At 42.2% G+C, this 27186-nt stretch overlaps 1 protein-coding gene across 1 annotated transcript in view; it reads left to right on the top strand.

Moving 5' to 3' along the window:
* The window catches only part of LOC134224552 (uncharacterized protein DDB_G0290587-like), a 115296-nt gene that overhangs the window by 18226 nt on the left and 69884 nt on the right, over nt 1-27186 (top strand). Inside the window, 1 exon segment of the mRNA XM_062703940.1 lies at nt 7456-7841. Coding sequence (XP_062559924.1) covers nt 7751-7841 — 91 coding nt within the window. The 5' untranslated portion in view covers nt 7456-7750.

The raw sequence follows: 27186 nt of genomic DNA, 5'->3' as shown, positions 1-27186 counted from the left end.
CATATAGATAGGTATAACATAAACCTGGACTTTTAAAAATTAATTGGCTAATCTCAGACTCATGTTCAATAGGAAATGTGCCAATAAAATATATTTGGACACGCGTAAACATTCAATTTTCCATATATGCTCAAAAACCAATTACAGCGACCAAGCATGAAAAAAATAAATACAAAAATAAGTTTAAAAAGAGTAAGAATAAGTTTAGAATGACAACTTAAATTGATGGACTATACTATCTGTCGTTTGATTTTTATCGTCACCATAAAGTTCCATCCGCTTGTTGTGTTTAGGGCATTGGAACTCCGCCTAAACAGATGAGGATAGTTCCGCTCAACAAAAAAAAAAAAAAACTTGGGAATTTTTTTTTTAAGGGTGTGTTATAAAATGTGTTTTACCATAGGTATCTATATTCGTTATAGATCCTAGCCTGAGGCTCGATTTTGAAATTAAAAAATTTGATTAGTGCTGTATGCAAAATCCTCAAACAACCACCACAAAAACTACAAATTATTACTCAATTCGTTATGATTTAATTCCTTCCAACTTGTACACCAGGCAAGTAACAGCCCTACCAAAATTAAATGTTAGAAATCTCCATTTAGGTTACAGCTAAAGTTAACCAGCCTCGTCTATAACCAAATCATTTGTAATGTGTTTTATTGCTCGTGGTGTATTGGTGCGTGCTCAAGATCAAATTGCCCAAAATGCCGAAATAAAAGCCTTCCCGCGCCGAACGCCTTCAATCGTCATCGTCATCCAACAGTCTTCGAAGCAGTACACTATGGCGATTTCAGATGGTCAAAAACATTCCTCTTTTAAGATCTATTCATTATTATTTATTTATTCAGACTAAATCCGGAGCGGCCTCTTCTTCTTCTTCTTCTTCTTATTGGCATTACATCCCCACACTGGGACAGAGCCGCCTCGCAGCTTAGTGTTCATTAAGCACTTCCACAGTTATTAACTGCGAGGTTTCTAAGCCAAGTTACCATTTTTGCATTCGTATATCATGAGGCTAACACGATGATACTTTTATGCCCAGGGAAGTCGAGATAATTTCCAATCCGAAAATTGCCTAGACCGGCACCGGGAATCGAACCCAGCCACCCTCAGCATGGTCTTGCTTTGTAGCCGCGCGTCTTACCGCACGACTAAGGAGGGCCTCTACAGTACTTAAAAGTCGTCTCCAATCAGCTCGATTTATCCCAAGTAACAATCGAGGTTGTATCAGAGTTTTATTGCGTACTTTTGAATCTAATATCAAAATCTCTCATACATGAAACTTTCTCCCGACTTGGTGATTTTGAGAATCAAGATATAACCACGATAATACCTACTACTTAATGACGTCGATACAACTTATAGGCTAATAAATAAACAGCTGTCAACGCTCATGTTGATTATTTGTTTATTTTTTTAAAACAATTTAAAAACAATGTTCTCCTTCATGCAATGCATAGACTGCAATCAGAAACAAAAAGGATTAGGAATACCAACCCGTAATGTCGAATAAAAAATAATAGTTTATATCTGCCGTTTGGCAATCTATACATGCTTAAAGCCATGCCCAAGCCACGACGTCAAAATCATCATAGGAGATTTGAACACTCAGGTTGGCCAAGAGGAGGAGTTTAGACCGACTATTGGGAAATTCAGCGCTCACCGGCTGACAAACGAAAACGGCCTACGACTAATTGATTTCGCCGCCTCCAAGAATATGGACATTCGCAGCACCTACTTCCAACACAGCCTCCCGTATCGGTACACCTGGAGATCACCACTGCAGACAGAACCACAAATCGACCACGTTCTGATTGATGGACGGCACTTCTCCGACATTATCGACGTCAGGACATATCGTGGCGCTAACATCGACTCTGACCACTATCTGGTGATGGTTAAACTGCGCCCAAAACTATCCGTCATCAACAATGTTCGGTACCGACGACCGCCGCGGTACGACCTAGAGCGACTGAAGCAACCACTGCATACGCGCAGCATCTCGAGGCAGCGTTGCCGGAAAAGGGGGAACTCGATGAGGCCCCTCTTGTAGACTGCTAGAATACAGTCAAAGCAGCCATTAACGACGCAGCGGAGAACAACGTCGGGTATATGGGACGAAGTCGACGGAACGATTGATTCGACGAAGAGTGCAGACAGATTCTGGAGGAGAAGAACGCAGTGCGGGCGGTCGCGCTGCAGCAAGGTACCCGGCAGAACGTGGAACGTTATAGACGGAAGCGGAGACAGCAGACCCGCCTTTTTCAGGAGAAGAAACGCAGCCTGGAAAAAGCGGCGTGCAAGGAGATGGAACAGCTGTGCCGTTCGCAAGAAACACGCAAGTTCTATCAGAAGCTCAACGCACCCCGCAAAGGCTTCGTGCCGCGAGCCTAAATGTGCCGGGATAAGGATGAGAGCATCTTGACGGACGAACGTGTGGTGATCGAAAGGTGGAAGCAGCACTACGAGGAACATTTGAATGGCGCTGAGAGTACAGGCAGTGAAAGTCAAGGCAGCGGAGGAGATGACTACGTCAGTTCAGCGGACTATGGAAGCCAACCAGCCCCCACCTTGAGGGAAGTTAAGGATGCCATCCAACAGCTGAAGACCAATAAAGCAGCTGGTAAGAATGGTATCGGAGCTGAGCTCATCAAGATGGGCCCGGAAAAGCTAGCCACTTGGCTGCACAAATTCATAGCCAGAATCTGGGAAACTGAACAGCTACCGGAGGAGTGCAATGGAGGGGGAATCTGCTCAACAGACATCCTGGGTTGTCCAGGAAGTGTGGGGTTAGGGGCCACCTCCAACAGCAAACGAGGGAGGCAGGACTGCATCCCCGACCCGCTAAACCGTTTCCATTACCGCCAAGCCCATCGTCCCTTCGGTACAACCAGAAAGTAATGCTTCAAAGGGGGGCCAGTGCATAACGCACCCTCGAGGTTAGCTGCGTGTCCTTGCAACATCGAACATCGTGACTCGCTTTTTTAGAAGAACGCCATGCTATCGTGCCAGCGCATTGCCGGATTTCCAGGTGGCCTTACCACGCCCTATGTCCTCGGAAGGTGGGAAGGGTCGACTTCGCGCCTGCTTCCCTGCACGGCTTGTATCAAGAATGATGATGCCGCGTGCACCCCAAATTGACCTCTCTGCGATAGGGACTTGCCGACGCAGTGCCTAGGCCTGCCCCAGCCTTGACGAGGACCCCTTTCCGTCCTCGGGCTCGGAACCCGCCCGGTTGACCGACGCTGCGAAAGCGACGATACCATGTTGTTCTTCACGCGGCCACTTGTTCGATAAAAGAATCGAACCTTAATGCCGCCTACAAAGTGATATCCCAGATCATCTTCTGTCGTCTGTCACCATTAGTGAGTGAGTTCGTGGGAAGTTATCAAGCCGGCTTCGCTGACGGCCGCTCGACAACGGACCAGATCTTTACTGTACGGCAAATCCTTCAAAAATGCCCTGAATACCGGATCCCAACGCACCATCTGTTCGTTGATTTTAAGGCGGCATATGACAGTATAGACAGCGTAGAGCTATGGAAAATCATGGACGAGAACAGCTTCCCTGGGAAGCTTACCAGACTGATCAAAGCAACGGTGGATGGTGTGCAAAACTGTGTGAAGATTTTGGGCGAACACTCCAGTTCGTTCAAATCGCACTGGGGACTAAGGCAAGGTGATGGACTTTCGTACCTGTTGTTCAACATTGCGCTAGAAGGTGTCATGCGGAGAGCCGGGTGTAACAGACGGGGTACGATTTTCAACAGATCCAGTCAATTTATTTGTTTCGCGGATGACATGGACATTGACGGCCGAACATTTGCAAAGGTGGCAGAACTGTACACCCGCCTGAAACGTGAAGCAACAAAAGCTGGACTGGTGGTGAATGCGTCAAAGACAAGGTACATGCTTGTGGGCGGAACCGAGCGCGACAGGGCCCGCCTGGGAAGCAGTGTTACGATAGACGGGGATACCTTCGAGGTGGTCGAGGAGTTCGTCTACCTCGGATCCTTGCTAACAACTGATAACAATGTTAGTCGTGAAATACGAAGCCGCATCATCTGTGGAAGTCGGGCCTACTACGGGCTCCAGAGAAAACTGCGGTCAAAAAAGATTCGCCACCACACCTAATGTGTCATGTACAAAACGATAATAAGACCGGTTGTCCACTACGGACATGAAACATGGACAATGCTCGAGGAGGACTTGCAAACATTCGGAGTATTCTAGAGACGGGTGCTTAGGACCACCTTTGGTGGTGTGCAAGAAGACGGTGTGTGGCGGCGAAGAATGAACCACGAGCTCGTCCAGCTCTACGGCGAACCCAGTATCCAAAAGGTAGCTAAAGCCGGAAGGGTACGATGGGCAGGACATGTTGCAAGAATGCCAGTCAACAATCATGCAAAGATGGTGTTCGCTTTTGATCCGGCAGGTACGAGACGGCTTGGAGCGCAGCGAGCGAGATGGGCAGACCAGGTGCGAAACGACTTGGCGAGCGTGGGGCGTTTACGAGGATGGAGAGATGCGGCCTCGAACCATGTATTGTGGCGTTAAATTGTTGAATCAGTGTTATCTGTTTAGATGTATGGTATGTTAAAGCATGTTTTATCCTAGTGAAACCATAACAAATTATTAGTTTAACCTTCTGTCTGTGCTTAAAAAAACTTACGTTGTCTGTGCTCTGGGGTCAAATTGACCGCAAATTGAAATTGTTGTAACTTTTTTATTGTTTGGCTGATTTTGGATTTTTGGGGCTGTTTCAAAGGATAATTTAATCATCTTTCAGGTCGTAACCAAAGATTGACTATTGGTGGGCGGGTACATTGCGGGAAGGGATTTCAGTGAACAAGGGTACAAAAACAGTGATTTTTCATGATTATTTTACTTATATTCGAAAATCCTACCCATTTTGAACTGCACCTTTTTCAAAAAGGTTATGCAGGAAGGCGTGTGCTTTGGCATTAGACGTTGATAAGTTTTTGAACTTGGCCGCCAGGTTGTGGTATATTTGAATTCATTCTTTTAGATTACTCAAGATATTCCGATATATAGAATTCTCCTCAGTGTAAATATTCTTATCGCACAAATTTAAAATTTGTTAAAATGGCGTCTTGATTAAAGGTCCAAAGTCCTTAATTCCAGGGTTTTCTTGGATGACCTAAAACATATTCTGTGAACACATTCTGTTATTTGCAGCATCGCTGGAGCAGGTTGAATACAAAGAAAACTTTTGATGAACTCTACCACAACATTCATGTTTGCCAAAAATGCTACAAACCAAAATACATCAGATCGCACATGAAACAATATACTCAAATATAACAGCTCACTAGCGCCGCATCATGGAAGAAGTGCTCATTATATTGAGCACCGCTTTGTAGTCCTGGACATCCTGAACAATGTTGCCGAATACAACTTGGGTGTAGGTATGAGGGATCTCAAGCTAAAGCAATATTTCAAATATGCAAGAATGTTGCAAGTACACTAGCGCCGCCTATTTGTAAATTTTCTTATTATTTATTCCGTCACATGACAGTCCATTCCCAGCAGACGATCTTTGTTAAAGACGTCATCTTTACAAATTTCAAATTTGTGCGATAAGAATATTTACAATGAGGAAAATTCCATTTATCGGAAATACCTGAGTAGTCTAAAATAATGAATTCAAATATACTGCCACCTAGCGACCAAGCTCTAAACTAATCAATGCCTCATGTCAAAGCACACGCCCTCCTGCATAACCTTTTTGAAAAGGTGCAGTTCAAAATGGGTAGGATTTTCAGATATAAGTAAAATAAGCATGCAAAATCACTGTTTTTGTACCCTTTTTACGAAAAACCCTCCCCGCGATGTACCCGCCTGCCTATGGCCAATAACTACCTGAAAGATGATTAAATTATCTTTCGAAACAGCCCCAAAAATTGGCCAAACATTAAAAAAGTTACAGCAATTTCAATTTGGGGTCAATTTGACCCCAGAGCACAGACAACGTAAGTTTTTTTTTTTAAAGTACACTGTAGCGCACATTTTCAATATTTTTCAAGCGATTTGTACCTAGGAGACAGATCTCGGCGAGTTTTACCAAACTACCAAAAATTAGAAGAATCGGTTGAAAACTAAAAAAATGGCAGCCACTCAAAGTAGCCTGGGGTCATATTGACCCCAGAGAACAGACAAAAGGTTAAATAAATGCGCTTCGTTAATTCATACTATTTAGTCTTTTGAAGTGTTGAAATGTTACCGTTTAAATAGTGAAAAAACGTATATAAAAATAATATGTAAATTTCGGTCAAGGATTGCCACGTACGGTCGTGATAACGGTCTTTTTTAACATGTAAATGTTTGTACAGATTCCTTGTTTCATAAGGAACCAAATACTGTTGAAAATATTGAAATCCAAGCTTCAATAAAAAAAACCACACGAGCTATTTTTGTGGCTGTGTAACTGTCGCTCATCTAGGTGTTTTTCTGCATTAGATCCGTTTTGTGTGAAGCAAACATATCTCTGTGTTATTGATTTGAGGCGTGTACAAATATTTAACTCTTCAAAGGTATACGAGCGAAAACACGAAGGAGCAAAATATGACTCAATTTTCAATATTTTTTTTATAAATTTGAATAACTTTGAAAATTGACTTCAAACCACATTTAAACATGTTCTGAAGTTTATATTATTGATCCACATTAAAAACTTTTTGAAATCTGACCAATTGAACTTTACAAAAATTATTTAAAATACCCCGTCTAAAGGCGGTCTTGGGTATTAGAGGGTTAAATGACTATGAAACACGTATTAATTTTTCAAGTCTGTATTATTGAACAAAATCAAAAACTTTTTAAATTATGTTTATTTTAAAATTTAAAAAATCATACCCAGTCTAATGACGGATGGAACATTTTCTAATGGTTAAAACGTGTGTAGTAAAACTACGTTCCTAGCACTTGGAAACATCCGATTTGTTCGCAACAAGTAGTTTGAAATTTAATTAAATAGAAAGCATCCACCCAATTATCATAGTTCAGCTCAGTTTTGGTCAAATTTTTCAACATTACTCTACCAACACATATCTTTTGATTGAACATACATATCGTTTTGATAATTTCAGATCCTAACGTAAAGGTTACATATTTTCATAGCGTATATAAACTTGTCATCATCTTCGAATAATGGCCACCCTCCGCCCCATAGTGCAATGTGGCACGCGTCTTCTTGGCATTCGGATCGACGACTAGCGGCACACGGCCCGGCCATTAGTCATTCATGAGACAGAATCAAATGCACCGCATGCATACCGCGGTACTGATTGTCCTTGCGAAGGCAGGCATTGTGCTTGTATTTGATTGACAAATAGTTTGAACATTGTTTCTTTTCGTATGAGTTGTTCATATATTTTTAGCCATAGTGTAATGCTAACAATGTCTCACTGTTTTCTTTCTGTCCTATTTGCAGCTTCGAAGAATCAACCGACAATGCACCCCTAAGCTGGCGAAGTACAACCGTTGGACCGGCGCTTGTGGGAGCGAGCAATAGCTCCTCGGCGAGCAGTGCTCCCAACAGCTGTGGTAGTGTAGGGAATCACACTCATTGTAGTGCTTGGCCGAACCAAGGTAGTGTTAGCAGTGGTGGGGCCGCGAGTGGAACTGCAAGTACGAATACTGGTGCTAGTGTCAAGAAACGTGTTAAACGTGACCTCACGTCAACCGCAACGGTTAATGCTGGGGGTAGCTGTGATAGCAATAGCAGAATGGGTGTAGAAGCAGCAACTGCTAATCACCATCATCATCACCACCATGGCCATTATTTTGGTGGTGGCAACGATTGTGGATCTCTTAAAGGTAGGTTTGCTATCTTTTAATCATTGATGTCCTCTGAGTCTAGCCCCATCAACTGCATAAAACAGAATGTTTTACACAGGGTCACGTACTTATCGTAGAATACAAACGCTTTCGAATAAAGTGTCCAGCGCGTATCAACTATCTTACCGGCCGTCAATTACATCACTTGAGATCATATATCCAACTTTGTTCGGCATGCTAGAGAGTAAAAGTATTTTTTAATTTCAATGATTTTTTGATCTTTCGTGTTCACGTTAACTTTGTGTCCATCATAGTGATGGTCACGATTGTTGTACATTCATATCTTTGAACGTTAATGGTTCCAATAAAAATTAGATTGTTACGTTTCAAAAACCAATTAAAAGTATATACAGTATCGCATTTCATTTGGAGGCGAACGTGATGGCACAAATCTCAATAAATAGTTGGAGACTAACAGATACCTATTTACGCATGCTGTAAATAGGTTGCCGCTGTTGTCTGGTTCCGCTTTTGTAATCGTGAGACATTTTTTCATTTGAATCCTGATGCTTACTGACAGCAAATGTATCAGGATTTCTTTTTCTATTTTAAAACATGTTTATCGACTAACGATATTAAATTGATCACGAAGTTTTGAGATAAAGTTCGGAATGCTGAAAAGATATGTTTTAATAAGTGAAAATTCATTTCAATGTTCATGAAAGCGGTAGTCCAAAAAAAGTTAAATAGAGTTTCTTCTGTTCAATACTCGAGCCATTTGTATTGATATACAGATGCAATATGGCAAAGGCTCCGAGACGCCTAGGTAGATAAATCAGTTTTATATATTGTTATTATTGTATTATTGAAGTATGTTTTTCTAAATATTTAGAATATATTTATGTATCTGCATAGTATTTACATTTCTTCTACGTTTTCCAGTATTTATTGTCCTTAGGACAACTTTAGAATCTAAATCAAACAACATCAAAAAAAGACTGGATAACCCGTTTTCAATCAACCAATCGGGAAAACCGGCTTCTCGAGATTAACTTGCGCGATTTAAAATCAGAAGAAGAGAGAAATGAACTAAGCAACCGTAATGGGTATTGCATTCGACCGGTTAGTACACAATTAATGATGCAATTGCAACGAACACCTGTCTGGAAAAAAATATTTCGCCGCTGCAGATACTAATCACCTAGGGGTCGGTCGATGCTTTCATCGGTTTGCTATTTCTAACAAACTTAGCAATCCCCAGCGATCGATGGCTCCCCCGTCTGCATTCATCTCGAGCGTGAAACGCAGTTTGAGGCTAATACGTATCTTTGCGTTTTGTTTCTTCTTTCATTCACTTTTCAGTCATCGATTTAGTACTACTGGCCCCGATTTAGTCGGTTTGCATTTGTAGTTATATCCATATCGTAGGATTTTTTTTTCGTTTCTGCTACAAAATCGATTAAGTCGCACCCCCATTATGTCATTTATTAGCAGCTAGGTGGAATTAATTTTCGGTTCGTTTTTTTTTGACAATATGCAAACAATGCAAATCGTGCATATCAAAAGACACTGCCAAGCAATGACATATAGCATAATCATATAAAAGTAGGGTAAAATGCCCAATAGTGGACCCCCTAGTAGCGAAATTTTGCTCTTTTTGTCATAAGGATTAGAAATTTTCAAAATATTAATTCTGCTTGACATCTAATACCAAGTTCTGCATCTCCTCTTCACGATACATACATAAAACACTCAAATACACGACGTTATTCGTTGAAATTTTCATTTTAAAGTCTGACTGAATTCGCCCTATAGTAGACCCCCTGAGAATCCATAATAGGAATTTGCTTCCCTATAGTCGACACTTCATTTGATTTTTATGTTCCGTTTCCCCCCAAAATATGCCTATAATGGACACTCTCGTGTTTATTTTTTATAGAATTGTAAAAAATCATTTAATTTTACTTTCTATGGCATTTCCATTGCATGTAATCAAATCATAGGACTGTAAGGTAGGTTCTCCCGATGGAATTTCATAACAAAATGTTTACATTGTGCTGTTATAATGAAAAAATGGCTGGAGGGTCCACTATTGGTTGGGGGTCCACTATTGGGCACTTTACCCTATATGCAAAAATTCTCGTATTTACACAAAAATATTTTTGAGTTCAGTTCAGTTTAAAAGCTCTAATGCTTGTTGGCGAACATATGCAGCTTAGTGAAGAAGTAAAATATTTAGGAGTAGTTTTTATAACTATAATAAAGAATTAAAAAAAGAGTAGTTTTGGACGTCATACTGAATCGTAGTTTTAGACGCCCAACTAGATAACGTGATTGGTGGTTTGTTAAATTGGTGATGTTGATTTACACATCAGTGGTATGTCCAAAGGATACGTCAGGGTGGCCACTCACTTTTCCCGGTGAATTTTATGAAGTCACTGAGAATTTTTCCAAATTTATATTAAATTTATACTCCAAAAGTATATGTTAATTTTTTATGTAAAAAAGTAGATTTGGGACTGGGAGAAGACGCGTCAAGCAGCCTAGTTGGTTATTATTAAGATTGACTTTCTAGATAATTTGATGCTACATATTAAATAGAGGTTAGCATAGTATAGCATATTCCAAGTAACATTTTAAGTTTTATAACGCTCTTGAAGACCATAATTATAAGTGTGTTATAAAACCAGCACTAAACCAAAATGTTTCTAGGGATGTGATTGTACAAATCGTGAATGGCTATACAATGCTCAATTGATACTAGGGATTAGTACCTTTTTCTATACAGTAGCAGTTGTATACCTGGCCACGCTATTACAATCACGAAAGGAAGGGAAGGAATGTTAGTTCAACATCTACTAGAGTAGATGCAGGGAACCTACTACCTTCATAGATGTCTCGGGAAGGAAAATTTATGTTAGTAGGTAAGGTGAATAATAGGGAGCTCTACTCGACAATATAGAGCATTTGTCAATAATAATATATGCTGGAAAATTATTAAAATATATTCATTACGAACCGTCCAAACCAAAACAGAATAACCCGCAAATGTTTCGCATTATATACAGAGCAAACGTTTAATCGAACACTTATTGTTAAAAACAGAACCACAAACTCGGATTTCACGAATGTTCTGCGTCCTACCTAAAACATGACCGATCGCGCACAAATGATTTACTTACTCGACCTCGTGAACTATCTGTTTTCTGAGCAGAAACACGACAAAACAGGCACTCAAAACCGCATTATGATTCGTGATAGTGCCCAAATTTGCTTAATCAATAATAGGAACGCATGTACCAGTTCTAGCACTATTCTTAATTTTGGTTTCTATTATGCAGGGTGTCGACTCGTGTTCAAATTTAAAATTCTTGGATTTTTTCAGGTTTTTTTTTGTTAAATTTTCAGGATTATGGAAATATTCTCATAACATTTAGAAGCACCTTTCACAGTTTTGAATTATAGATGGTGCAGATGATTTTAATTCTAGAAAACTGGAAAAAACCTCTGGGAATTTAAAGGAAAATCCGAAAGAGTTAAAAGAACACCGAATTAATTACTGAAGGGATTTCTGGTGGATTTCATAAAGGAATTGCTAGAGGAATTTTCCAAAGTATCTTTAGATGTATTTCCTTGAGGAATTTCAAAATGAATTCCTTGCGGATTGCTGAAACCATTTTTGGAGGAATTTAAAAAAAAAAAAATCGAGGGAGAACCTGAAAGGATTTTCGATAAATGTTCAAATATCTCGAGGAACTACTTTGGTAATTCTTGCAGGAATAAATTCAAAAATTCATCCAAACATTTATTCAATTCACCTGTCATAAGACGAGTTTATACAATCCCATTGAATTCCACCACTTAATTGTATCTTGACAGATTACTTTTGAGGTCGAAATACGTATCTGTCAAGATACAATTAAGTGGTGGAATTCAATGGGATTGTATAAACTCGTCTTATGACAGGTGAAAACATTCCACTAAAAAGCTCAAAATAATTTTCTTCATTTATTCAATTGGCGAAATCAGATAAACTTGGACGTTTTTTTTAATTTAAGGAAAAAGATTAATTTTAGGAGATCACAAGAATAAAGGTAATAAACTATAGAGGGAGATTGTTGCTGTCATCACTGGCGAAATATATTTTGCTGGTAAGGATATGACGCTAAAGGTAGCTTCACACTTCGGGAAATTGGTCCGCGGAGTTTTTCCCGATGTATTTTTACATATGCGATGTTTTTAGGTTCTTAGGTTCTTAAAATCAAAATCTCGGCCCCATTTAAAATGCACGGGGACTAAAATCAGGGTTTTTTTTTTCTTTAAATGTGAACGAAGGGAAAATCATTACGTTTTGATAGTTGTGTACCCAACATGTTTGGGAGCGAGAACAAATGGAACCGCAGCGATAATCTTCCTCTATGGCACCGGTTCTCAACCTTTTTCCTAAACTTCTACATTCTATTTTTTCACTGTAAATAAAAATATGCGTAACTCATAAGATATATGAAAAACGGACCTGAAAACTAACTGAATATATTTTACTTACTTACTTATGGATCCTGTACACCTCCGGTGGTGCAAAGGGCCGACTTGAAAGATCTCCATCCTGAGCGATGCCCGGCTATCGCTTTAACCTGTTGCAAGGTTAGATTTCGGTCGACTTCTTTTATTTCTTTATTGAGGCTTCGCCGCCATGAGCCTCTGGGTCTGCCTCTGCTGCGATGTCCCGCTGGGTTCCAGTCTAATGCTTGCTTACAGATTTCGTTTCCGCCCCTACGTAGAGTGTGGCCGACCCAGCTCCACTTCCGATCCCGAATTTCTGTTGCTATCGGCCTCTGGTGACAACGACAATGGAGCTCGTTGTTTGAGATCCAGTTGTGAGGCCACCAGGCCCGAATTATATACCGCAGGCATCTGTTAATGAACACCTGAAGCCGTTGAGTGTTCTCCACTGATACACACCATGTTTCGCTAGCGTATAACAGCACAGATTTCACGTTAGAGTTGAAAATTCGTATTTTGGTGCGTTCACTTATCTGCCTGTTTTTCCAGATATTTCTTAAACTCGCAAAGGCAGCCCTTGCTTTCTTTATCCGTGCGCCTATGTCGATCTTGGTACCGCCGTCTGACGCCATTTGGCTACCAAGATATTGGAAGCTTTCAACATTCTCCACTGGTTGCCCGGCTACTGTGAAACTGGAAGGAGTCACCGTGTTTACATCCAACGATTTGGTTTTGTTGACGTTGATGACTAAACCTGCCGAGGAGGAGCGATCGGCAAGGTCGTTGAGCTTACTCTGCATATCAGAGCGCCGTTGCGCGAGTAGTGCAACGTCATCCGCCAATTCGAAGTCGTTTAGGTGCTCCATGGTTATAGGCTGCCATAACAGCCCGCGGTTTGGTTCACTGTCAATCGCATCTACCAGAATCTCATCGATTACGATGAGGAACAGTAACGGTGATAGAATACATCCTTGCCTCACACCAGCTACGACCCGGATAGGGTCGGACAGGACCCCATTGTGCAGCACTCTACACGAAAAGGCCTCGTACTGTGCTTCGATGAGGCCGATGATTTTCTCAGGAACCCCCTTGCGTCTCAGGGCGCCCCACATATTCTCGTGATTGAGACGGTCGAAAGCTTTTTCGTAGTCAATGAATACCAAGTAAAGGGACTCTTGGAATTCATTGACCTGCTCCAAAATGATGCGGAGCGTGACAATATGGTCCACACAGGATCTTCCGGCACGGAATCCGGCTTGCTGCCGCCGGAGAGTCGCATCGATCTTCTCCTGAATCCGGGCTAGGATAAACGGTACACAGCAACATAATGCCTCGCCAGTTATCGCATACAGTCAGGTCACCCTTTTTGGGCACCTTCACTAAGATACCTTGCATCCAGTCGACCGGGAAAGTTGCGGTGTCCCAGATATTACAAAATAAACGATGCAGTAGCTGAGCGGATGTCATGGGGTCAGCTTTGAGCATCTCGGCTGATATGCGGTCGACCCCTGGGGCTTTATTCGATTTCATGCTTTGGATGGCTGTTTGAATCTCTAGCAGTGATGGAGCTTCGGTATTGACACGTGTTATACGTCGGATCCTAGGCAGATCATGCCGAGGTGGTGATGGCCTGGTTGGCACTTGAAAAAGTTGTTCGTAGTGCTCGAACCAGCGTTTCAGCTGGTCAGTTGGGTCGGTCAATAACTGATCATTCGCGTCTTTCACAGGCATCGTTGCATTCATCTTCGCCCCGCTTAAGCGTCGTGAGATATCATAGAGGAGGCGAATGTCCCCAGTTGCGGCGGCTGAATATATGGCTCTTTAAAACGTTGCCTTAAATTCCCGTTACTCCGTGAAACTTCTCTATTCAAATTAAGCTTATACTTCCTTCCTACAAAATTTTGAGCATTTTTGAAGGTTTCAGAGCCTTTGAAAGAAGGCTTTCGAGCCTCTTGAAATAAGACTCTCGAGCCCTTTCAAAAAGAGTTCCGAGCGTCTCGAAAGGATGCTTGAGAGCCTCTTGAAAGGAGGCTTTCGAGCCCATTCCAAGAAAAGTTCCGAGTTTATCGAAAGCATACTTCCAAGCCTCATGAAAGGAGGCTTCCGGGCCTCTTGAAAGGAGGCTTCCGAGCCTTTTGAAAGCATCCTTCAGAGCGTCTTGAAAAGAGCCTTCCAAGCCTCTTGAAAAGAGGCTTCCGAGCCCCTTTAAAAAAGGAATTCCGAGTCTCTTGGAAGGATGCTTCCAAGCCTTTTGAAAGGAGACTTCCGGACCTCTTGATAAGAGGCTTCCGAGCCCCTTCAAAGAAAAATTCCGAGCCTCTTGAGAGGAGCCTTCCGAGCCTCTTGAGAGGAGGCTTCCGGGCTTCTTGGAACGAGGCTTCCGAGCTTTTTGGAACGAGGCTTCTGAGCTTCTTGGAAGAAAGCTTCCGAGCCTTTTGGAAGGAGGCTTCCGAGCCTCTTGAAAGGAGGCTTCCGAGCCTCTTGAAAGGAGGCTTCCGAGCCTCTTGAAAGGAGGCTTCCGAGCCTCTTGAAAGGAGGCTTCCGAGCCTCTTGAAAGGAGGCTTCCGAGCCTCTTGAAAGGAGGCTTCCGAGCCTCTTGAAAGGAGGCTTGAGCCTCTTGAAAGGAGGCTTCTGAGCCTCTTGAAAGGAGGCTTCGAGCCTCTTGAAAGGAGGCTTCCAGGCCTCTTGAAAGGAGGCTTCCAGAGCCTCTTGAAAGGAGGCTTCTGAGCCTCTTGAAAGGAGGCTTCCTGAGCCTCTTGAAAGGAGGCTTCTGAGCCTCTTGAAAGGAGGCTTCCTGAGTCTCTTGAAAGGGGTTCTGAGCCTCTTGAAAGGAGGCTTCTGAGCCTCTTGAAAGGAGGCTCTGAGCCTCTTGAAAGGAGGCTTCTGAGCCTCTTGAAAGGAGGCTTCCGAGCCTCTTGAAAGGAGGCTTCCTGAGCCTCTTGAAAGGAGGCTTCTGAGCCTCTTGAAAGGAGGCTTCCGAGCCTCTTGAAAGGAGGCTTCCTGAGCCTCTTGAAAGGAGGCTTCCTGAGCCTCTTGAAAGGAGGCTTCCTGAGCCTCTTGAAAGGAGGCCTGAGCCTCTTGAAAGGAGGCTTCCTGAGCCTCTTGAAAGGAGGCTTCTGAGCCTCTTGAAAGGAGGCCTGAGCCTCTTGAAAGGAGGCTTCCGAGCCTCTTGAAAGGAGGCTTCCGAGCCTCTTGAAAGGAGGCTTCCGAGCCTCTTGAAAGGAGGCTTCCGAGCCTCTTGAAAGGAGGCTTCCGAGCCTCTTGAAAGGAGGCTTCCGAGCCTCTTGAAAGGAGGCTTCCGAGCCTCTTGCAACGAGGCTTCCGAGCCTCTTGGAACGAGGCTTCCGAGCCTCTTGGAAGGAGGCTTCCGAGCCTCTTGAAAGGAGGCTTCCGAGCCTCTTGGAAGGAGGCTTCCGAGGCTCTTGAAACGAGGCTCCCGAGGCTATTGGAACGAGGCTTCCGAGCTTCTTGAAAGGAGGCTTCCGAGCCTCTTGAAAGGAGGCTTCCGAGCCTCTTGAAAGGAAGCCTGAGCCTCTTGAAAGGAGGCTTCTGAGCCTCTTGGAAAGGAGGCTTCTGAGCTTCTTGAAAGGAGGCTTCTGAGCCTCTTGAAAGGAGGCTTCAGGCCTCTTGAAAGGAGGCTTCTGAGCCTCTTGAAAGGAGGCTTCCTGAGCCTCTTGAAAGGAGGCTTCTGAGTCTCTTGAAAGGAGACTTCTGAGCCTCTTGAAAGGAGGCTTCTGAGCCTCTTGAAAGGAGGCTTCTGAGCCTCTTGAAAGGAGGCTTCTGAGCCTCTTGAATAGAGGCTTCTGAGCCTCTTGAATAGAGGCTTCTGAGCCTCTTGAAAGGAGGCACCTGAGCCTCTTGAAAGGAGGCAACTGAGCCTCTTGAAAGGAGGCAACTGAGCCTCTTGAAAGGACGCTTCTGACTCTCTTGAATGGAGGCTTCCGAGCCTCTTGAATTGAGGCTTCCGAGCCTCTTGAAAGGAGGCTTCCTGGAGCCTCTTGAAAGGAAGCTTCTGAGCCTCTTTAAAGGAGGCTTCTGAGCCTCTTGAAAGGAAGCTTCTGAGCCTCTTGAAAGGAGGCTTCTGAGCCTCTTGAAAGGAGGCTTCTGAGCCTCTTAAAAGCAGACTTCTGAGCCTCTTGAATGGAGGCTTTGAGGCCTCTTGAAAGGAGGCTTTGAGCCTCTTGAGAGGATGTTTCTGAGCCTCTTGAAAGGAGGCTTCCGAGCCTCTTGAAAGGAGGCTTCCGAGCCTCTTGAAAGGAGGCTTCCGAGCCTCTTGAAAGGAGGCTTCCGAGCCTCTTGAAAGGAGGCTTCCGAGCCTCTTGAAAGGAGGCTTCCGAGCCTTTTGAAAGCAGGGTTCCTAGCTTCTTGAAAGGAGGCTTCCGTTCGAGCCTCTTGAAAGGAGGCTTCCGTTCGAGCCTCTTGAAAGGAGGCTTCCGAGCCTCTTGAAAGGAGGCTTCCAAGCCTCTTGAAAGGAGGTTTCCAAGCTTCTTGAAAGGAGGCTTCCGAGCCTCTTGAAAGGAGGCTTCCGAGCCTCTTGAAAGGAGGCTTCCGAGCCTCTTGAAAGGAGGCTTCCGAGCCTCTTGAAAGGAGGCTTCCGAGCCTCTTGAAAGGAGGAGGAAAGGAGGCTTCCGAGCCTTTTGAAAGAAGGCTTCCGAGCCTTTTGAAAGAAGGCTTCTGAGCCTCTTGAAAGGAGGCTTCCGAGCCTCTTGAAAGGAGGCTTCCGAGCCTCTTGAAAGGAGGCTTCCGTGCCTCTTGATACGCTTAGACGAAGACTTCCAAGCCTTTTACAACGAAGCTACTGAACTTTTCGAAAAAAAACTTCATGTCTTCAATTCAGATTCTAGAGTAGTTCGTATATTCTTAACATATTGTACAAAATTTGGTTTACGTTCAGATAGTTACATTGAAGGTTTTTTAAATTTACATAGACACTTCCGAAGCAAGGGTCAAAAAGATGTAGCTGATCATTTCAACAAGAATGGAAGTTCGTCAAGTCAATATTCTGTATTTTTAAAAAATATTTCGACATATCGGTAATAAAGAAATACAATCAACAATGTATGCTTTTTCTAGGATTGGGATTCGACATTTTTTAATGAAAGCTGGCAAGAGTCCGTTTTTAACTATTGCAGATCCAGTTAAAAACCGAACTGAGCTCTCGCGACAATCGCATTTTCTCCCATTTCCGAATGTCGCAACTGCATCACGAGTGGTGCGCATGATGGCGCACGGCTGTGGCATAGATTCGCACTACTCACTATGCAGTTGCGACATCCGGAAATGGGAGAAAATGCGATTGTCGCGAGAGCTCAGTTCGGTTTTCAACTGGGTCTACAATATTGTAGCCATATATATAAATACTAAATAATTATTTCTCGATATAACTAGATTTGATTCTTCTGCTAGAGCTTTCTCTGAGACCACATGTGTTCAAATGTGTCTGAATTTGGTCATGTTACAGAATCATTGATCTGCATAAACAGTTATTGAAGAATAAAACCTGCCATTGTCAACCTGTTAGTTAACATGAGAATAATGAGATCAGATTGGAGTAGAATATAATTAACAAGCCTCAAATCTCATTGAAAATATGTATTTACCAGGGTTGTTAACGTTAATCAACGATTAACGCCGTTTCGTTAATCCGTTAACGTTAATTTCAACGATTAACGATTTTTTCGTTAATCTTCATAAAACGTTAATCAACGGTAACGTTAACGCTCTCCGTTAGTTCAACGTTAACGGCTGCGTTATTTTTCACGTTAATGAATTGTCGAAATCTATTTTTTTAAACTGCGACTTTTGTAGATTTTGTTCTTCTATTGGCAAGGGCTTTTGTTTGTCAATATAGGGTATAGTGACCAATAGCTGTCCCCTAACCAATAGTGGACCCTCCAGTCATATTTGCATTATTATAGCATATTATAAGCATTTTTGTTTTAAATTCCATCGGCAGAACCTACCTTACACTTAATGATTTAATTACATGCATTTAAATGGAAAGTAAAAATAGTGTTGGCGCGGCAGAAAACGTAGGGAAAACACGTCTCGGTCTCAATAGCAATTCCGTTTATAAGCAATAGCTTTTAAGCCTAAATATTGTTTAAGTTCAATTAGTTTAAATTTTTAATTTACTTACAAGTCTGTGACTCTTAGTTTCTGGCCATTACGTATGTCTAACCGTCCTGTGATAGATCTTCCAGTCACTCTACCTGTGTTAACATATTAACTAATCTTAGTCATTAAGTCCTTTAGCATAGTTCAGGTTTACTCACAGTCCGTACTAGATAGCTTAGGATAGTTTTAGGATTCTAATTCAATCATTCGAGTTCTGCATGAAGAATAACCAATGTTGTGTAATATCATAATTAATTTCAGTTAATCGTAACAAACTCTAGTATAACTCACTTAAATTTATAGCGCGTTAATTAGAATTCACGCTGAGTCTTCCAAACAAAATCTATCGCACTAATTATTCACGATAATTATTAGGATTTTAAATTCAATAATTTTAACAGCATGCAGCATACATTTCACAATTGCAATCAATTCTTTCTCTGCCGTTTTATTATTTAGTTTTACCCACACCATCGAACCCATCGCCACTTGGCGGATGTGTCATACCAGATGCACCATCCCTATGGAGTATTTCGTTGAGAGCGTCAACGCTTGTAACGCATGCCGCTACAAATAGTTTTGTTAAAAAAACACGGAAGTGTCCATTATAGGAACATTTTGAGGGGTCTATGATAGGCAAGAAGAACATCCTGAAACGGAACATAAAATCAAATGAAGTGTCGACTATAGGAGCCCCAGATGGTCTAATATAGAGCAAATTCAGTCTAACTTTGAAATGTTAATTTCATCGAATAACGTCGTGTATTTGACTGTTTTATGTATGTATCGTGAAGAGGAGGTCCACAACTTAGATGTCACGCGAAATTACTATGTTGAAAATTTCTACTCCTTACGGTAGGAAGAACTAAATTCCGCTACTAGGCGGTACACTGTTGGGCATTTTACCCTATGTGAATTAAGGCATTAAGCGCTTTGCTATGCAAAAAAATACAAATAAATTTGAGATCTCATATTGCTGTTCCAGAGAAAACTTTCCTCTTTCCGGTTCAATGTTTAAACTACCGCAGCTGTCACTTCATACTTTTTCTCTGCTGTTTGGCATGGCATTCTACGACGACAACTTCAAGTACCAGGATTTTGTTTCAGTGTATTAGAGATTTGCAAGCTTGCGGAAGAACTTTGACAGCTGCGGAAGAACTTTGCGGAATCCGCAAAATGGAAAATTTTGAAAAGATCCGCAATAAATAAAATATGATTTCCAATAATAGAACATTTTGCCAAATCCATTATTCAGCTATTTTCATTAGTCAGATGACGGTCAAGATAACGATGTATTGTATAAACCCGGATTTTGTATTTAATGAAAGATGTAACCATCAAATTGTATTCATGACAACGAAATGCCCAGTGAAAGATTTTTTTCGCTTAGTATTTTCAATGGATGGAATGGACGGAAGGATACACTATTTTCGTATTCATATATTTCGCAGAGCTGTTTTTCCATTTACAATTTTACACCAGCAGCCTACCCAAGAGCCTACCCATGTTTTTGATGGGCACATAATAAATAACCTCTGTAAGACGTACAAGTAGCTTCAATCTCAAATTGGTTTTCCAAGGCAAAACTTGATCTGATTAATAAGACTGCCATTGGTTTTTTTTTTGTGGTGAACTATGATTGACAATGAAAAAAACTATGATCCATGGAAACCGCATTGGCTTAGAAACGTTCTGATTGTTTATTGGGCAGGACCTAAGGAGAAAAATTAACGAGCAGATTATCGATGTCCGTTGACGTTGATTCAACGCATCTCGTTATCGTTAACGTTACAATCCAAGTAGTTCAACGCAACGTCGTTGACGTTGAACCACAAGAAAATTAACGATAACGGCGTTAATCGTTGATTAACGTTAACAACCCTGGTATTTACTAATAGCAAAAAGACATTTATAATTATTTTAGGTACTGAACTCTTGAAAAAATCTGTAAAATCTGTAATATTACTAAAAATCTGTACTGCCGCGATTCGCATAAGAGTCCCATGTCGATTTTTGAAGATTTTGATTTTCTTTCAGAAATAAGCTTAAAATGAACTCATCTTTTAGAAAAACTGATGAAATAATAGGCTTTGTTCTATAAATTTGAAAAACAAAACCCATTTGTGTTGTCCCATCTTGCTATTTATTCGCATAACAGTCACATTCCAGATTTTGATACACTTTTGCAGAAAAAATAAATATAATTATGGTCCATTTAATAGTTCCATAGCAATGCATACAGATAAAGAATATTATGCCAAATTTTCAGATAGATTGCAGGTTTTATCGATTTATTAGAATTTTTTGAATTTCTTCATGTTAAACAAGTTTGAAAAATTCAACGGCATATTTCTCAAGTTGATGAAAACTGCCATGGGACGCTTATGCGAATAGGGGCAGTGTATATCTGTATATACAGATTCTTGGTCACCGCTCTATCTAAAAAATCTGTAAAATACAGAATAATCTGTATATGTGGCAACCCTGCCTAGGGGTACATGTACCCCAGGTTGAGAACCGCTGCTCTATGGTTTTTTTTTTTTTTTTTTTAACGAAGGTAATGGAAATCTGCAAACAGACACCTGGGGAGGCGAACCCAGGTAGTGTGGGGATGGGATCACCACTCCCGACCCACTAAAACCAACTCCTTCCTCTCCAGTCATTCCCCCGGCCCGCAAATAAGCAATACTTCGGGGGATGACTATTGGGCATTGCGCCCTCCATGACGTACACAAGTGCACGTATGCGCCTCAGCTCTTCGACACTCCCCATGCAACACATTTGCACAAGACACACTGGCACCACATGTGCCCCAACACTCACCTGCCTATGCCGCTTGAATGACTGCAAGGGACAAACAGGTACCCTGCAGGGGGTACCCCATGCCGCCATCTCACAACATAGGCAGTCCTCACTCAGTGTGGTGTTTACCCCATCCTGCAACAGGGTGGCACCACTTGTCTACCAAGCCGGAGGCGACCCTAGGTTGGTGGCTCCTATGCCGCTCCTACCTCAGCTACGAGGCAGACCCTTTCATGTCTCCTATTTCTGAGGTGCCGCAGAGGCATCAACCCCCCGACACTCCTGCCAGGCCTAGCGAGACTTCACTCATTCCGTCCCTGACAGCCGGATCACACTACTGCCTAAGCAGCCACTCTGACCATACGTACCATGCGAGTCTGACTTGTGTGCCCGCTCATACATTCAGTCCCGATCGCTTGCACCACTTGTGCACCACTCTCTTTGACATTCAGTCACTCACTCAGTGGGGGTTGTAATACCCCCATCTCCCATTTTTATCCACTCTGTGCACCTCCTGTGCATCGTTTGGGCGTGGAACACCCGGCACGTCAGACGTGCCTAACACTCACCTACCCAGGCTTTGATTCTGCCAATAGGTCACCATTAGGTACTATGCCGGTAGCACCCACCCATTGACGTTTCGAAGCCCAGGTAGTCCTCAGCCAATGTGGTGGTCTCCCCATCCTGGAACGGGGTCGCACCACTACCTTACATGTCTCCGATTTCTGAGGTGCCGCAGAAGCATCAACCCCCCGACACTCCTGCCAGACGCAGCGAGACTTTCGTGTCCCCTACTTCTGAGGTGCCGCAGAGGTATCTGCCCCCCCGACACTCCTGCCAGGCCTCACCAGACTTCAGTCATTCTAACACTACCGACCATGCGTACCATGCGAGACTTACTTGTGTGCTCACCCATACACTCGGTCCCTCATTCTGTGGGGGTATTACGAGTAATACCCCCAACTCCCATTCGCTTGCACCACATGTGCACCACTTGGGGGTGTGTGGGTACCACCCACTGCCACCCGCTTGCCGCCGAAGCAGCCCTCACTCTGTGGAACCTCCACAGGCTCCGTTAACGACCTGGCTAATTGTTTCACCCCCCAGGCCATTCATCCCTTCGGCACGGGTCGCTTGACACCTTGGGATTCGGGGTTAGGGGCTTGTATGCTTTAAGCGGCACACGGTCGCTTGATAAGGTTTGCTTGCGGATATGTGGTTTTTGGGAGGGAATTAACAGCGCCCCCTGTTAACCCCACCACCTCCTAGGCAGAACCCCCTGACTCACAGACGCTGCTCTATGGTTTATTTCTTCTATTATCATGAGCCCCATCGTGACTCAGTTTAATTTCGCCAGTGTTCAAGCCCACAAAAAAACTATTCTTCTTTTATGCTTGAAAAAGAAAGTATATTAAACGACAGAAAACCTTTTTTTTACTCATTTCGTTTATTATACAGGCTCAGATGTTTACAATAAAACTCTACGGAGCCAGAAGCTTATAAAGGATTCCATTTTATTCTGAAGTTGTTTCTGATGTGCTGTGAGAAGTATTTTTGCGAGAGGTTTTCTTCGGTGGTGACCTGCCGTAGTTGAATCTCGTCGCTGATTCGCCAATCGTGATTGTTTTTTCTCCTCCTCCTTCCTCAATGCGCTTATACAGTCTGTGTAGCCCATTACTCCTTTCTTCACAAACCAGATACAATCAGTTTTATTTTTGAAACTCCTTGTTTCCGCCATCTTCTCGCGTTCGATCATAGAATCCGGGATGGACACAGTTTCCGCTTGTTTTGTTGCCGTCGACTCAGTGTCTAACTCAACTGCATCCTCTTCGATTACCTCATTTTCCATTATTTCTACTGACGATTGCTCCGTTGCTGTCCGTTCAAATCCGATCACCACTCCGGAGTATGTTCGGTTTTGTCCATCTCTGCTTTTCCCTAGTTGCTTGCCATAATCCTGGTTTTCCCGACTCCTATTCTTCCATTGTGGGCACAAGTCCTTCCGATGGCCTTCCCCTCGACACACGAAGCATTTATTTCAAAGCTCTTGGTAAAATATTCTGCCGGTCCAATTTAGTACTTCAAGCGACGGTGGAACTTCCTTCTGAACATCCAGATATACCCCTCGCACACCAGTAAACATGTGATCCAATCCTAAGTTGGGCAGAAATCTTTCCCGGATCACGCGCTCTGCTTTTCCGTATTCCACCAGACGCGACAATAACTCACTATCCGGTAATACAGGTGGTAAGTCAAATGTGTACACGGATGTAGTGGACATTACTGCCTGCAATCACCATATTTACTTCAACTGTCTTTCCACTAGAATAATGAAACTTTCTTGGTTCCACATTTTTCTTTAATGCATCCTGCATTGCATCCAGTGAAACAAATTTAACAAACAGTGATCTGTCCATTGCTGTTTTGTAAACAGTTTCCATAGACGATACATCCACATCTAATTGTCGCACAAACCCGGCGATCTAAACTCAGCTCGGCCGGGGAGTAGAAATAGGGAAACGAAATTGAACCGTATTCTCTATCATTTCGCACTCTATTATCTACCGCGACAAGTCAAGCAGGCGACAAGCAGACAAAGCAAAAAAAAATCTAAACTGATCGATACCTACCTACAAGGGTTGCCGTAGTCCGAAACCAATCTGCTGCTAGACTTCCACGATTGACGAAAGCAGAATAACAACTGACAGAAAACCTTATGGGCTGGTTCTTTTTCAGTCGTGAGGCGAGTTGATTACCTACATCATTTTTACTCTGCTTCTTGCGGATTTCCCAAGAATTCCTTGATAATTCCCTGATTTTTCCAGGTTGGCAACAATTCCCTGATAATTCCAGATTTTCCAGGTTTTTCCCAGATTATGGCAAATCCCATTGTTTTCACTCTGATTATAGCAAATCCCATTGTTTTCTTATGGGGTTGGCCATAATGGGACCACTAATGCGACATCTGGTGCAAAGGAGGACAAAAATAAGCAAAATCATTTTTTATCAATTATGTTTTGTTTGTTTTGGAGGAGATTTAAGGTTTTGTCATGTCATATGAATCTGATCAGGAAATGTTTCGTGGTGATATGATGTGCCATCTGATGTATAATGCACTTGTGCGACCACCCTTTCCTAGTCGTCATCCTGCACTGTTCCATTCATACGCTATGCTTACCACCACAGTTCAATAATAGATAATTAATTTTGATTGAAATGAGCAAGTAGAAACGGGAAAGATTGATTCTGAAATTTGTTGTGGGTTTGGAAAAAATTGGAAATCTCAATAGTTTAACTGATAATCAATAGTTTTAATAGACTTGTTTCAATAGAAAATTGATTCGATTGATAATAAAATCTCGAAAATCTATCGAAAGATAAAGGAGCTATTAGCGTTTGCAATCTCGTCTAATTTCGTGACGGTCTCGAATTTGTAAGTTTTCGTTTTACACCCTGTATCCGAGTCTTCCCCTTAGACGTAGTTTACGTCAAAAATCATGGCTTTTTTTTCACTTACGGAGGAAATTTTTACAAAACAAATAAAAAATGATCAATGTTCTCCCGGATTACGGCATTGGACAAACCGGCAATATCATGAACGAACACCCTTCACAGCACATGTACATTGACTACGGTTGCAATTGGTCCTATTTAGAAGATTTAATAATCACCACATAACGCTTTTATTTTATTTTATTCGTTGATGCAGTATAATACATTTATATTTTTTTTGTTTAATTTTGATCAACGAACACCCACCTGTGTCTCGGCAAAATGCTGCTCAGATTGTTTGTGCAGCAAGAACCCAAACAAACACTCGTCGCGTTGCGGATCGATTCGATTTCGTGTGGAAGCAAGAGCCAACTACCCATACAAATTAAAGTTGCAAATGTACGAGTAAAATTATGGCTCGAGTCGAGAAAAGAAAAGTGAACGAGAGCTTTGATTGGATCATGGAATCCAAGGCAAACAGCAAAACGAACCCGATCAAGAGTTTCAACTCGATTGCTTCGTAAACAAACAGATTGCATATTGAAATTTTTTTTCGGCTTCGGCTCGAGCAATATCCCATATAGATTATCTTAATGAGCAATGATTGCCACACACATTAAAAAATGCATGTGCTTCTATAATGTGGTATATCCAACATTTCATGCTACTAAGTGTTAATAGTTAGTGAATCCTTACTTTCGTGTTTGAGTTTTCAGTTCAGTAGATGTCGAATATTTTGCCTTGAGGTAACAATGTTCTCGATCGTAAATGTAATGAAAATTGTTAGCCTTTCTCAAAATGTACAGACACTACTAGCCAGCCCCAGTCAATAACATCACGACCAATTCCAGCACATGACCACAAAAAAACCATATATTCGCATTTATCAGACCGGGACCGGGCCCATAGCTTATAATTTATGGGACCGGCTCCATCTTTCACCTACCTAGTAGAGTTGCAGGGGTTTGCGAAATGTCCACGGTGCGGTGCTTTAAATTGCAACAACCCAGCCCAAGAGTCGAGTGAGAGACTGAGGCTGTCGTGTGTACAAACACCGCGGTCCGAAGGCTTCGATTATCACATACTTTGAGCAAGACACGATACCACCACCGCGACTCCAGCTACCGAGACTCAGTCGCGCTGGATCGCCGTAAAACTCCAACGTGCGAAGATTTCGTAATTTTTGTTTTGGTTCAGGTTTCGCACCGCTCGAGTCATCGGAGGTCGTTCATGTCGCGTTGCTGGAAGGAATGTGAGCTTGTTTGGTTGGTTGGTACCACAGCGGCCAGAGAACGTGGGTCAAAGCGAATCGGTTTGGGAGTTCTAAAAAATGTATTGGGTTTATGTGTCGTCGTATTGGAAAGTATTTCCCTCAATCAACATTTCTGGCAGCTTTTCTTAAGTAATTGATTTTGCAATTGCAAATACTTTTGTATCTGCGCTACTCATAGTGGCATCTATTACATCAGCTTATTAGTCCGCCTTTTCTCGTTGGATAGATTACGCAGTTACTTTTGCAGTGTCTGTATTTCAGCAAAATGATGTTGACTTTTTGACTTCTGTAAATAATTATATTTTGCATTTTTGTCCGCTGTGAGTAGGACTTCCATCTGGGGATGGGTTAGGACCCGTTGCTACCGTGTGAATATAAGTTTTCGTCATTCCCAAGCGAGTAAGGAATGTACTTAAGTACATACAGAAACACACTCATGCTGAAAATTTGACCAAAAGATTTGCGACCATTTAAAAGCAAAATCAGTGCGAGGTAATTGACTGTATGCTACCCGTATGCATATCAACAGCAGTGTGCACCCGTAGGCGCAAACGAGAAACATGTTAAATTGGTGTGATCATGTTCCCATGATTAAGTTGTTCCACTGCACGGTGCAATTTTCAACTGTCTGCCGTCTTACGTTGAATGGTGTCACACATCGAACGGCGCGAGATATGTGGCGATGTGTTGCAACAGAACTACGGGTAAAAGGGAGCCGACTCCGATAGACGTATCATGCGTTTTTGAAAACTGGCAGCCTGACTTGGTAAGAGTAGTCACCATGCTACCCAGTTGTTCCTGGGTGGACGTTAGACATATAGCATTAATATCGTACTCACCGATAAACGGCAATAAATCACTTATGATTGCCTGTACAATGAAATAAAACAAACATGCCTGTAAAAGCTAGATAATTTCGAAATAGATCACATTCAAATGCGAGTATTTCTTAAACTTTTTTTTTAATCAAAAAACTAAGTTAATATTTTTTATTTCATATATTTCATCTTTATTTCGAAGAAAATGTCACTTTTTTTTGTTAATGCTGTTCACCAGCCTGCGCACACCTTTTTCGGTCATGGTTTTGATAAGCTGCTTCCATCAATTGTCCATCTTGCCAATGTTACGTTCCCTTCATCTTCAGTTTCCGCCTAATTATCGCCCAATAATTTTATATTGAATGGAGCTGAGGTCAAT

Source organism: Armigeres subalbatus, chromosome 3 (assembly GCF_024139115.2).
Source record: "Armigeres subalbatus isolate Guangzhou_Male chromosome 3, GZ_Asu_2, whole genome shotgun sequence".
Taxonomy (NCBI): Eukaryota; Metazoa; Arthropoda; class Insecta; order Diptera; family Culicidae; genus Armigeres; species Armigeres subalbatus.
This window is presented reverse-complemented; position numbering and strand designations above follow the sequence as displayed.